Below are 14265 nucleotides of genomic sequence, written 5' to 3'. Positions count from 1 at the left end.
CATTGCCAATTATCTTTGCTCCAGCCTGTGTCCACATATTGCTGGCCCTCTCCCAGTTTTGTGGCAAGATTCACAAGGGATGTGTGACCCTAAAAGTGTAGAGGAATGAGAGCAAACACTGCCCTCGCTCCCAAATAATTGGCCTGGAGCGTATGTTACATTAATAGTTGGCCAGGAGTCAGAATGATGACCGAGTGCAACAGAGTCACAGGCTCCTCCCCGACACCCGATGATGAACTGAAGCAAAAAAAGTTAAAAACAGAAACATTCGCCAGCAACAGCCAAACAGCAACAACGACAAAACCCAGTCAAAGCTTTTATGCCATGTGTTTTGAAGAGCGGCAGGCAGGGAAAGAAACACCAGTCCCTGACTCTTCAGAAGCAATCCTGGGAAAAGAAAGGAAGGGTACAAAATCCTAAGGACTCCTGTTAATTCAGATCAGTATGAAAAGAAGCTGGTGGAGGAGGTGAGTAGCCGGCCTTGGTAAATGTCAGGAAACACCCTCAGCAGAGGCAGGAAAGCGACCAAGGGCAGGCCATCTCCCCGTCTCCACGCTGAGCTACAGGAGAGACCACAGGAGTGAGTGCACCCTGGCCAAGCAAAGCAGGCTCAGTACAAGACATTTAACTGGCTTCCAAAAGAGAGAGCAGGGCTCTGCACTCCCTGCCAGTCAGGCTAATGGGTCCTATCTCTTCTCTGTGGCAGAACACTACTAGAAGGCAACAGCCTCAACTTGTAGCCCAGAGGGAGAAAGTGTCAAGGATACATTGGCTTACTGTAAGAGAGCAAATAGAAGCCCTGGATAGAGACGCCCATGTTAAATGGCCGCAAGGTGAAGATAAGTGTCATAATAGCTGTGCGAAAATGCTAGAGTAGAAAGAAGAAAGGAACACGGCTTGCAGAAAGTAAACATACACCAGTTTGGCCTGAGTGGAAACCCAATCCAAGAAAACTCAACCTCATGCTATAGGAGAGCTTAGTATCAATTCAGTGGAAATAAAAACTCAGTGTAGTTATGATAAAACACAATGAGATTTTAAAACTTTTTATTATTTATTTTTATAAGATTAGTCCCTCCTTTTATTTATTTTTTAAATTTATTTTGAGAGAGAAAAAGAGAAGGTGTATGCATGCATGCACAGGTAGGGAAGGAACTAAAAGGGAGAGAGAGAGAGAGAATCCCAAGCAAGCTCTATCTAATAGCACAGAGCCCAATGCAGGGCTCCATTCCATGAACTGTGAAATCATGACCTGAGCTGAAATCAAGAGTTGGATGTTCAACTGATGCCCCTAATTTTTATTTTAAGTTGTGGTAAAATATACATAACATACAATTTGCCATCTTTTCCATTTTTAGGTGTATAATTCTGTAGCATTAAATACATTCACATTGTGCAGCTAACCCTCAGAACTCTTTTCATCTTGCAGAACAAACTACCCATTAAACAGTTCCCCATTCCGCTATCCCCTCCCCTGGTGACCATCCTTTTTTCCATCTCAATGAATTTGACTACTATAGGTGCCTCACATGAGTGGGATCGTAGAGTGCTTGTCCGTTATGACTGGTTGATTTCAATTAGCATAAGGTCCTCCAATTTCACACATGTTGTAGAATGATTCAGAATTTTTTTCTTTTTTAAGACTGAATAGTATCCTACTGTATAATTTACTACATTTTGTTTATCCCTTCATCCTTGATAGACACTTGGGTTGCTTCTACATTTTGGCTACTGGGAACAATGGTGCTATGAAGACAGGTGTATAAATATCTCTTTGAGTGACTGCTTCAATCTTTTTGGGACTATGACCCAGAAGTAGAATTGCTAGATTGTATGGTAATTCCATTTTTAATTGTTTAAGGAACCACCATACTCTGTGCTGGGTTTTTTTTTGGTTTGTTTGTTTTTTGTTTTTTGTTTTTTTACAGTAACCATCCTAATGAATATGAAGCGGAATGGGATTTTTTAAAAGCTAGATTGAAGAGCCAAGAAAAGAAATTGAGAAAAAAACATAATACAAGATTTGAACCAAAAAAAACCCTAAAGCAAAATAAAACAGCATAAACATAACCAAACAGCAAATGAATAGCATAGGGGGAAAGGCATCCAATAATCACGGGAAGGGAGTTAAGGTAATAAGACAGAAAGTGATAGCCATGGTGGACCGGCAAAGCCATCCAGCCTCTGGAACAGAAAAAAAAAATGCAGAGATACAACAAAGGAATATTTTTCTGAAAGGAAGGAAGAGCTAAATCTTCAGTCAGAAGTTCATGCTATATACCTGGAAAAGAAGATAGAGAATGACCAAGATGTACTCTGGTCTAAAGTTTCAGGATCAGAAGCCTCAGATAGAAAAAGGAAGTCATACAAAATAGGGGATGGTCAAGTTGGTGTCTGAATTCTCCACACCGACATTCCCCACCATATAATGTGAGCACAGTCTACAAACTTGTGAGAGGATAATGTAAAGTTATACTTATAATTTAAAAGTATAATAGTAAAACAATAGAAATTTGTTTGCATATTATTCAACAGTGAAAGCAGAAAGCAGATAGTCCTGATCTGAAGACACTCAAAGAATATGGTGACCATGAGCATTTCTTGAAAAACATCACCATGTGATGAAATTGACCCAAAGGACTCAAATCAAAATGACAGACTCAGAAGTAGAAGTGCCATGGTTTAAAAACAAAACAAACAAAAAAAGTAACAACAAAAAAGCTTTGGTGAGCATTCAAACCATTATAATGTAGTTTTAAGACTAAGCCGGAGGGGGGGGGTGGCAGATTATTGTTACAGAAGCATAAAAATGTTATGCACCCAACACAATAAAAATGATATAAGCAAGAAAAATCATGAAGAAAGAAACAGGAAATATCAAGGGTTAATTATAGAAGGTTAATGTGAAAATATATAGTTTAACTCAAATTTTCACATACTTTTTTTTCTCAGCATTAAATCTTTTGGGTGTATGTGTTGTCATTGTTGTTTAAATACTTAACTGTATGTTCAGAAAGCCATTTAGTGGGGCGCCTGGGTGGCTCAGTCGGTTAAGCATCCGACTTCGGCTCAGGTCAGATCTCACGGTTCATGGGTTCAAGCCCTGCGTCGGGCTCTGTGCTGACAGCTAGCTCAGAGCCTGGAGCCTGTCTTCGGATTCTGTGTCTCCCTCTCTCTCTGACCCTCCCCTGTTTGTGCTGTCTCTCTCTCTCTCTCTCTCTCTCTCTCTCTCAAAAATAAATAAAAACATAAAAAAAATTTTTTAAAGAAAACCATTTAGTTTCATCTGTTTCTTTTCTGTTATATTCAAGCAAAAAATCAATGACTCTTATGAGAAAAAAAGCTATTGTATTACCCTTTTAGCAGTATGTGTGCATAAAGAAATGTCCAGAATGATGTGTACCGTCTGTAAGTCTAGTGGTGGGATACTGGGTGACTTGTTTTCTTCTTTGTACTTTTTTTTATATTGCTTGAATTTTTTTCAATGAGTTCACATTTTTTATAAAAGCGCCCATATTTTTATAAAAGCTATAATATCATTACTGTTAATATAAAATATTGTTCAGTAGTATCATCATTATTCTAATTGCTTCTTAATCATTTCCAAAAAAAAAAATTATAGTCTTGACAAACACCAAGAAGAGTCCCTGACCATATTTTTGCAACTCATGCCTGTGATACTGGCAACTGCCTCAGGGCCAAAGGCACATGCAGTGGAAAACATGAGCTCTTCTAATAGGATGCTTTGTGCCTTCTTGAATTCAGAAATCTATAAACAATGAGCTGGTGAGTGTGAAGTAGGATTGCCTCAGATCCCTGAAATACTGGTGACAGAGTGTGGCACAACTATAGTGCCGTCGTGCATACCTCTGAGCCAGGACGATGGAAACCTCACTTCTTGTCCTGGCCCAGCGTAAGCAGCACCAGAATTTTTGGAGGTTTGGAGTCCTCAATCTCTGCGCTTCCCTACACTGAACTGCTTTCTTTTCTTCCATTTACTGTGGTTTTCTGCCCCAGGGCCTCTGCATAGGCAATTCCCTCTGTGCAAGACATACTTCTTATCTCTCCGTTCGCTGGGCTCCTTCTCTCCTGTTCAGGGCCTAGCTTTAAGCTCCTTCCTCTAGAAGGCCTTCTGCATGGAAACTGATGGGACTTCTTACTGCACATGCCTAGCGCATCTGTAGTGACTCACTCAGTGTCAGAGTTCCTTAGCAGACTGGCCTGGGGGGAGACTGGGATCTAGGAAGTGCAAGGTCAGGTTCTCTCTTTGCCCCTCCACAGCACATGCTTTCTCTTCCTCCACTGGGCTCTGCCAGGGTGGTAACTCTCCTGCTACCTCGTGGCCCCTACATTTTCTTGTTTCTCAGCAGGCCTCTTTGCTTCTACTTCTGTTAGAAACTGCGACTTTTCTGGGTAATGTTCAAGTTTATCAGGAGAGAGTAGCTATTCCCTTTAGCCTGTGACCCCCCAGCACTAGCCATTCCTGCAGGAGAGAGTGTCACCCCTGGGGCCCAGGCTGGCATTCTTAATTCCCCCAGAGCTCACTGCTTGGCCTCTTTGATAAAAGATATGGAAGTGAAAAAATCATGTTACACAGCAGTATGTGCCAGGTAATCCTAAATGAATGTTTTATATACCAAAAAAACCCTGAAAAGAACTATCAGTAAAACTTTGGATTGTGAGTAACTTGTTCTGCCAGTGTTCTGCAAGCTGAGCAAACATTTCCAATAAATTTTAACTTGATACATGAGCGATGTCTTTCAATATGAGTAGTATGTGATGCCAAACGTCACATGATCACAACTGAGCCAATGGTTCTTGAAATTCACATGTGCTTTGGATTACAAGCATGTTTCTGGAACAAATTATGCTTGCAAACCAAGGTTTTCCTCTAGATCAGTGGGTTTCTCTGATGGGATTTCTAGTATTGTTATTTTCTTGCTTTCACATTTTCTGCAATAAACATTGTCATAGATGCTAAAGGTTATCTTGTAAGCACCTATTTATGGCCTTTTACTGAGCAGCCCCCACGAAGACTAGAAAAAGTTGGCCCTTCGATAGGGAAGTGTTGTGCTCTTCTCCAACATTTTTCATTTCATTTCTGCCCCCATCTGATGTGTTTGCTCTTTTCACCTTCATGTCCTTCTTTCCCCCAGATGACCTGATGACCGGTATCCCCCCCCACATCCTCAACAGCTCTCCGTCGGACCGGCAGATTAACCAGCTGGCCCAGAGGCTGGGCCCCGAGTGGGAGCCCGTGGTGCTCTCTCTGGGACTGTCCCAGTCGGATCTCTACCGCTGTAAGGCCAACCACCCCCACAACGTGCAGTCACAGATGGTGGAGGCCTTCGTCCGCTGGAGGCAGCGCTATGGGAAGCAGGCCACCTTCCAGAGCTTGCAGAGAGGCCTCCAGGCCGTGGAGGTGGACCCCTCGGTGCTCCAGCACATGTTGGAATAATGGTGTCTCCCCCCACCCACCTGTGAACAGTGTGTCCCCAAGTCACCTGCACGGAATCCCGACTTTCTCCCAGGGCAGGTAGTTTTCCGGGTTTTTTGTTATTGTTCTTTTCTTTTTCATGATCCTTAGATAGGATTTGCAGATGATATTACTTGAAAGGCCAGATTACTCAGTGGCTCTACCACATTGACTTGACAATTCATTGTTTTTAATTGCTTGAAGATTACATTGTTTTAATTGTGCAGGCTTTAATTGTTTGGTTGCCTTTCAGTAACTGGTAAATCATACCAGCTCAAAAAAAAAAATCCTGCTGTGTTATCACGTGACGTGCAGGTGTTTTATATATAAAACATCCATTTTTATATTGGCTGGGACTGAACTGTGGACTCTGCTATTAGTGATGATGATAATAAAAAGTGAATTACTGTATATGTGGCCCTTTCATGAGAGAGTATTGTTTGTTTTTCTCATTCCTGTAGATTCCATAGATTAGAAGTCATTTTTTGGAAACAGAATTACAAGTAATAACAAAATGCTTACTTTCTCCAGTCAAGATAAATAGGCCGGAAGCCTACGTTAAATTTAAGACCCTAAAGCTCCCTGCAGGGCCAGACCAAGTACCAGCATGCACACCCTTAATCCTTAAAAGATTGCTTAAGAAAATAACTGTGCCATTTGTTTAAAGGATTTAGTTGGGGGACAAAAGAGGGTGTGATCTTTCCTTTGAAATTTAAGTGTCGTGCTCCTAACGAGTATGATTTCGTCTTCTGTCTTTTTATTAATGATCCATGGTATTTGTCAAATGCTTTACTGTTTTCAAGAGTTTTCAGGTATGTGATCTCCTTTGGACCTCCCCAAAATCCTATGAAGTAGTTGGGTCAGAAGGTGAGCCTCCTTCGGTAATGAACTTGAGTGATTTTTCAGAGTGAGCTAGAATGGGTGTCTTTGGAGCCCTGCTCCTTTCCCGCTGCTCCATGCTGCGTGAAGAAGCTTGCGTCCTGCTCTCCCCCTGCCAGCAGCATCACCTTGGACAAATCACCCCACTTCTCTAGCCCTCTGCAGAGGAGGAAATGATCATCCCCTTTTCCAAGATTTTTGTGATGGTTAAAGAAATACTGTCTGCCAAGGGTTTGTCTCGTGCCTTGCCCTTTGTCAGCTCTCAGGAAATGGTGGCTGTTAATTTGCTGCTGTGGACAAAGTTCACAGGCAAAGCCGAATAGTGGCTAAAGGTGAGGGCACTGCAGGAGGAAGTGCTATTACCATGTTTCCTGCTGAGCTTTAGCCTGTGATATAATGGACTAACTCTACTGTGGGTCCAGTCAAGAGAGGGACAGATGAACATTCCCAATCTGTGAACTGCTCTTCGGAATAATTGGGGAATCTATTTCCTAATCTTCACTTAACTGAGGATTTTTTTTCAAAGGGAAAAAATTAGACTTTTAGCTCACCATGTTGTGGGACAAGTATATAGATTGGAAGAGTTGAACGTGAAATGAGTGCTCACATAGGTGACCATGGCGTGTCGATCACACCCTCTCAGATGTCTGGCAACCGTATTCCCTTTGCTAACAAAGATCAGTTCTCTCACAGTTCAACAAGCAGTTCAAAACGGTGGTCTTCTGGCCCCATCAGCTTTAATTTTCCATTTTGTAGCCCAGCTACTAATTCACTGTCTTGTGAAATTCTCAGACTTTTGGCCCCATCACTGTCCTAGTGACAGACTTCCTTCTGGCATCTTCAAGAAACTGCCTGTCTTTGAACCTTGGACTTGTTACATTGCTGTTTGTCCCCCTGTGTTTGCTAGTAAGGAATTGCTTTGGCTTTTGTTCTCACCACACTTATGGCCAAGTGAGCATGACTGGGCTCTGTCACATCTGACTAGATGGCATTTTAGAAGTGGCTGTGATGATAGGCTAGTTCATCTTCCCACCACTTGCTTGGGATCTGTCCCGCACAAAGACACCTCTGTGCTCTGTCGGCAGTGAAGGACAGTGTGTGATGCACTTGCCCATCAGGGCTGCCAGGGCCATTAGAGAGCTTGGACTTGTTGCCCTTAGTGAGCAGGGTGCCTCCACCATCACATCGTCCACGTGCGAGGCCTGCTCACGTTCTTGCAGAAGATCAGCAGATGGAAGAACAGAGCATCTAAATCACTGCCTCATTTCTGCCCGTGGCTGTGAAAAGTGACACTGAATGCATCTGCCTACCTCCCGAGAGAAGTGAGTAGGCGACGCGCCTGAGGCGTCCGTGTGTTTTTGCATGGTAGGAGATCCTGCACTTCCGGAGGCTGCTTGCCCCCAATAGAATTCTGAATGAGTACAGTGGAGTGGCGGAGTATTTGCAAGCACTGACCAAAAAAAGATAAAGTCTCGCTCCACTTTGGTTTGAAACACACATGAATGTACCTACATTCATGGGTGTGCCCTCTTAGTTTTTAAAAACTACAATTTTTATTAAATTTTCTCAGTATAAATAATAACGCATGCTCATTATAGCAGTTTGAAAAATACCAATGGACAAGAATAAAAATAAATAAATAAAAATTACCCCTACTCTTGTCTTTCAAAGATAACCAGTAGAACACCATAGTTTAGTCTCTACCGTCAGTTACTTTCCTAGGGCTGCATATTTTTATAATGAATATGGGATTGTATCAAATTAACTATAATAAGTAGTTAAAGGATGCACAAAATTAAAAGATGTAAATATCATGTAGGTACCCCAGTTTTCAAAATACACCAGAAAGGTATAATAATCAAAAGTATGGTGCTGGCAAAAAAAATAGACACATGGCTCAGTGGAACAGAACTGAAAGCCCAGAAACAAATCCATGCGTACATGGTCAATTAATCTACAATAGAGGGGCAAGAAGATATAAGTGCGGAAAAGATAATCTCTTCAGCAAATGATGCTAGGAAAACTGGACAGTTACATACAAAAAAAAAAAAAAAAGAAAGAAACTAGAACACTCTCACACCATTCACAAAAATAATCCCCAAATGGATTAAAGACCTAAATGTGAGACCTGAAGCTATAAAACTCCTAAAAGAAGACACAGGCATCTTAGATGTCAACCTTAGCAACATATGTATGGATATGTTTCCCTAGGCAAGAGAAGCAAGTGCAAAAATAGACTATTGGGACTACACCAAACCAAAAAGCTTCTGCACAGCAAAAGAAACCATCGAAAAGACAAAAAGGCAACCTACTGAATGGGAGAAAATATTTTCAAAAGCTGTATAAGGGATTAATATCCCAAATCTATAAAGAACTCATATAACTCAACACCAGAAAAACAAATAGTCCAACTAGAAAATGGGCAGAAGACCTGAATAGACATTTTTCCAAAGAAGACAGGTAGCCAACAGACACATGAAACTATGCTCAATGTCACCCATCATCAGGGAAATGCAAATCAAAACTACAATGAGATAGATATCACCTCATACCTATCAAAATAGCTAGTATCAAAAAGACAGAAATAACAAGGATTGGTGAGGATGTGGAGAAAAGGAAACTCTTGTGCACTATTGGTGGGAATGCAAACTGGTGCAGCCACTGCAGAAAACAGTATGGAGATTCTGCAAAAGCCAAAAACAGAAGTACCATACAATCCAGTAATCCCACTTCTGGGAATTTACCCAGGAAAAATGAAAACACTAGTTCAAAAAGCTATCTGCAGCCCTGTGTTTATGGCAGCATTACTTAAAATAGTCAAGATATGGAAGCAACCTAAGTGTCCATCGATAAATGAATGGGTAAAGAGGATGTGGCATATATGGAGAATGGAATATTCCTGGCCATAAAAAATAATGAAATCTTGCCATTCATGACATCATAGATGAAATTTGAGGGTATCATGCTAAGTAAAATAAGTCAGACAGAAAAAGACAAATACCATATGATTTCATTTATATGTGGAATCTAAAAAACAAAGCAAATGAACAAACAAAACAGAAACAGGCTCATAGGTACAGAAAATAAAATGTTGGTTATGGGGAATGGAGAGGGAATGGGTTGGGAGGGCAGGAAACATAGATGAAGGGGATTAAGAGGTACCAACTTCCAGCTATAAAATAAACTCATGGGGATACAATGTGTAGCATAGGGAACATAGTCAATAATATTGTAATAACTTTGTAGGATGACATGTTAACTGGATTTATCATGGGTATCACTTCATAATGTGTAAAAATATTGAATCACTACGATGTATGCCTGAAAATAATAGGGTATTATATGTCAATTATACTTCAATAAAAAAGGATTGTACTGTACATTGCTGTTTTACACTTGGCTTCTTTTATTTAACATATAGCTATCATTCCATGTCATTAAAGATTTTTCTATATCAGTGATTTTCGCATCCTTTGTGTTTGGAGCACACTTCTAAGTCCTATCATTTTTGGCAGCATGCCTGAATAAATTAAAAGGCTCTAGCTACTGAATGTAAGACTGTCTTGTGCTGTCAAAACACCCGCCATTATTGCACTGTTTGAACCCCCTTTAAGAGTCCTGTCATTGTTTGAATAGAGCTTTTTGCTGCTCCCCGCACACTTACACGCTGAAAGAGCGAAGTTGAGCACTTTCTCATAAACATTCTGGGCTTTATTCTGAGCTTTTTATTTCTTCCTTCTAGTAAGAAGCCCTCTCCACTGTACTGTGCGATGCACTCAGCTCAGTATTCAGTTCTACAAGAGTGTGTGTTTGGGGAGCAGTCATACTGTGCTGATGCAGATTCGGTGGCACACCGAGTATGATGGACCCATGTGTGGCTGCTGCACCATCAGGTTTAGCCGTAGCTCACTATGCAGCATAGGTCTGTGCCACCATTCGTTAGCCACTTTCCCATTAGACAAGATGGATCTTTGGGTAGTTTTTGCTTTTTGACTGTTACAAGCAGTGATGTGATGCAAGGAAGTTCCTTGTTGCTAAATCTTTATATTCACCAGCAGTTACAATGAATTGGATCCCTCTTTTGTTTAGCACCAGATGTATTTAAATTTTGTTCTCAATTAGTTTTATTATTTAGCAAACCACCCCAACATGTGTTGGGCTAACACTTAGTTCACAGTTCTTGGGGCCAGCTGGACTGTTCTGATCTGGGTCACCTCAGCCAATCTCTGCCCGGCCCTCCTGCATCTGTGGTGAGTGGTGGGCGGGCTGAGGCTGGGTGATCTGGGATGGCTCACGTGCATGCCAGGCAAATGACAGGCAGCATGTCAGGGTCATTCATCTCTACATAAAGTTTTCCCTGCCTTCTTCACTTGCCAAGGTGGTGGCAGCAGTCCCACGGGCAGCAAGAAGGCAAACCCCAGTGTGCAAGTTTTTTTCAAGCCTCTGTTTGCATCCCTGTTGGCTAAAGCAAGTCCTAAAGCCAGCCCAGAGTCCACTTCGGAAAGCTCTCCCGAAGGGCATTGGAAGAGGGAGGGGAATAATGCGGGTACATTTTTTGCAATCTACTATAGCCAATATTTAAAATTCAGATTTCTGGGCCGTGTTGAAAAACAGTTTGGTTACCCTGGATCTCCTCTGTCACATTGCACTAATGGGCAGACCCATTACAGAGTGTCGCCATCCTCACCTTTGACAGAATGTACACTTCTTACCCAGCTCCTTTGCCTGCTGCGTTACCTGCTCAGCCCCCACAGACATTTACATTTACAGGCATATAGCCAGGAAGGTTCCTAGGATAAACTCCTAGAAGTGGAATTGCCCAACTTAACATTGTGTATATTTTTAAAAGCTACTTTGACTTTCTAAAGCTTTTAAAAAGCTATTTTAAAAACTACTTTTGCTCTAGAAAAACATAATGGGTTGTTTTTAAATATTAAGCCAGTTAATTTCCCTAAACGTCAGTGGTCACTGAGGAAGTTCCTACTGGGGCATGTGTACACACACCCACACACACACCTGAGTCAGTAGAATGAATCTGTCTTCATCCCTTTCTCTGGAGAATTCCTTAGAAGTGGTAGTTTTAGAAAGAGAGTCCCCTCATTCAGTTTTTCAGCAGACATTTATTGAGAAGCTACTATAAGCCTGTCACTCTCCTAGGTGGGGAAGCAAAATGATGACCAATAAATCCACAGTTATTATAGGAACTCACTGTTCGGCCAATGAGACCAGTATGGAGATTTAATCACAGAATAAGTCAGTAAGGTCCACACCTGAGTGCCAAGTCTCTGGGAATGCAGAGAAGAAATTCATCCTGCCTTGATTCAGAGGTGAGACGCATGGGAAATCCTCTCAAGAGGCTCCCTCTCTTGGACACATCTCTGTGCCAGTTTCCTTTAAAATAGGTACAGTAACAGTACCCACCTGTGGTTATAGTGAGGGTCCCGTGAGACAAAAGCTCATCACAGTGTCTGGTACAGAAAAAGATGATTACCTAAATCATTGAGCTGAATTATTTTAGCTATCAGGGGTTTTATAATATTCTTCACCCTGCCAGGGCCCAGGGAAGTGTGAGGGTCAGAATCGCCTTCTCCTGCTGTGATTTGCAGTATGGAAAGAGAAGGGGCGTGGTCTTTCAGTGTGTTTAGCAGGACTTTAAAAATGAAGAATAGGAACTGGTAGGCACACTTCAGAACATACTCCGAATTGGGCTGGGATTCCGATCCCCCATTAAGTGAATCCCTACAAACAATTAGATACCGATTTGTGTAAGCTGCCAGAGAAACAAAGATGCATTAGGCAAAGTTCCTGCCCTGTAGGCCCTCAGCACTGCTGATACCAGTGCAACAGGCGGCAGTTCTGATAGTCTTTGGCCAACACAGAGGAAGGAGCAATTAAGTTGCCACAGAGAAGGTGTCCCTGCACCTGGGGTTTTGTAAGTTCTGCCCAAGTTGGGATGTTGGTCCTGTTGGGACATTACTGCATTTGGACACTAGAGTTCCACTTAATTTATTTCCTATCCAATTTGACAAATACCACTTCTTGCCGTGGGTCTACAAGGTGTCACCATGGTGCTGTCTCAAAGTGAGTTACAAATAAAGAGAATCTTATTTGCAGATTGGCCAATATTATCCCATCCTGTACATTAAGACAGCATCATTGAGAAGCCTGTGGTTTATTTATCCACAGTAGAATTGGATCAGGCTTCAGATCTTAGATATCAGGCGTGTTTGGGGGTTCTTTGTGCCATTCCTAGCACTTAGTTCTTCCTCTGAAAGACCCACAGATTAAAATTAGATGTTGCTGGCACATAGGGAATGTTTTTAATGTAATAACTGTCTGTTTACTTCTTGGAATGATAAACAGAGCTTAGAAGAACAGGGATGTCTATCTTGTTGGCATTTACTGTTTTTGTAGGAAAATTAGAGTCTCACAAAGACACAGTTCAGTGAGCCAATTAAGCCTTGTTTGTTAAAATTATGCAAAGTATATGGCAATGATTTTGAAAGCTGTTATTAATTCAAAACATAGGCCATGAAATCCAGGTTTGAGTATTTAGAAAGAAAAAAAAGATAGACCTAATGTCTTGATAGTGTTTATATGCCTCCATTTCATATTCACATTCTGTCTCTAGCCAGTGCTGATTTTAGTGTCAAATTACATTCTGCATGGAGAATATTTGTGGAAAATATCTGTTATGGTCTGGATGCTTGTGTTCCTCCTCCCCTAATTTATATGTTTAAATTCTAACCCCTAAAGTTGAGGGTCTTAAGAGATGGAGCCTTTAGGAGGTGATGAGTTCACAGGGTGGAGCCCTCTTGAAGAGACCCCACAGAGCTTCCTGGCTCCTTCCGCTTAGTGAGGATACAGTGAGAAAGACCCACCCCTGAACCCAAAGAGGAACTTCACTAGAACATGACCATGCTGGTGTGCCTTGGTCTTGAACTTCCCAGCTATCAGAATTTTGAGCAATAAGTTTTTGTTGTTTATAAGCTACCCAGTCTTTGGTATTTTTTTTTTATAGCAGCACAAACAGACTGACACAATGTGAACTGGATTAGATCAAATAACTATTCTTCTTTCTTTTGGTGGCATAAAACTTCCCTCTTATCCTAGGAGATGAATTGAGTTAATCAAGGCTTTGCTGATACCACAGCATGACTCACTGGTTCATTGCTGATCCCGGGGAGAGACGGAGTGTTCACAAATGAAGCAAGTAAGTCCATTCATATACTAGTGATGAACTTGTGCCCCTGGCTGTCATAGCCAAGGATGTGGAGTGGGGGGGAGCTATGTAGGGAATAATTTTTGAAGGCTCAGAATATCTGTAATAGATGGTGGTTCTTACCCATTTAGGGAGCATAGATCTCTTTAAGGGTGTGAAAAGTCTGTGAAATATGTAGGATGAATGCAGACTTCTTTGTGGAATCATTCTTTTTAAAAATGCACATGTCACACACATAACAGTTGGCATTTAATTTTTAGGAGATTCCCACTGCACCTGGATCCAGTTCACTCATCCCAAGAACCCTTAATCTGTAGGTTGTCAAAAGGTCCCTGGCATCAGGCTTTATTAGCATCTGGGCCTGACTGGTCATTTTCTGGTTTTGTAGAGTGTTTGGAAGCCTTGTGTTCAACAGAGTGAAGCTAAATGTTTCTGTTGGATTTCACGAGCATGTAATTCTGGTATGAAGGGCTAACCACAGTATTGGAATAAAGGTGAAACCATTTGTCTGAGCTCTGATCTTGACACAGCTGGTCACAGACCTTTAACCCTATGGGAAGGCGGGCAGATGGTCCTCCTAGACTCACCTCTTGGAGAGGTAAGAGCTTGCAGACATATAATGTATGACAATCTTCAGCTTCTAGGAGCTTTCTGCCTCTCTTTAGAACCAGGGATCTTAGGAAAGGAC

The 14265-nt window shown here is 41.6% G+C and overlaps 1 protein-coding gene across 3 annotated transcripts in view; it reads left to right on the top strand.

The window, feature by feature from the left end:
- CRADD (CASP2 and RIPK1 domain containing adaptor with death domain) overlaps nucleotides 1-13543 on the top strand; it is a 178153-nt gene extending 164610 nt beyond the window's left edge. For 2 of the 3 annotated variants that reach the window (XM_029954572.1, XM_029954573.1), the window contains exon 3: nucleotides 5157-8240. In XM_029954572.1, the coding sequence (XP_029810432.1) occupies nucleotides 5157-5458 (302 nt within the window). In that variant the 3' untranslated portion in view covers nucleotides 5459-8240. Of the gene's footprint in view, nucleotides 1-5156; nucleotides 8241-13468 lie in introns of those variants that run through there. The other variant, XR_003914414.1, reaches the window with a different exon arrangement.
- The last annotated feature ends 722 nt before the right edge of the window (nucleotides 13544-14265 follow it).

Source organism: Suricata suricatta, chromosome 10 (genome assembly GCF_006229205.1).
Source record: "Suricata suricatta isolate VVHF042 chromosome 10, meerkat_22Aug2017_6uvM2_HiC, whole genome shotgun sequence".
Taxonomy (NCBI): Eukaryota; Metazoa; Chordata; class Mammalia; order Carnivora; family Herpestidae; genus Suricata; species Suricata suricatta.
This window is presented reverse-complemented; position numbering and strand designations above follow the sequence as displayed.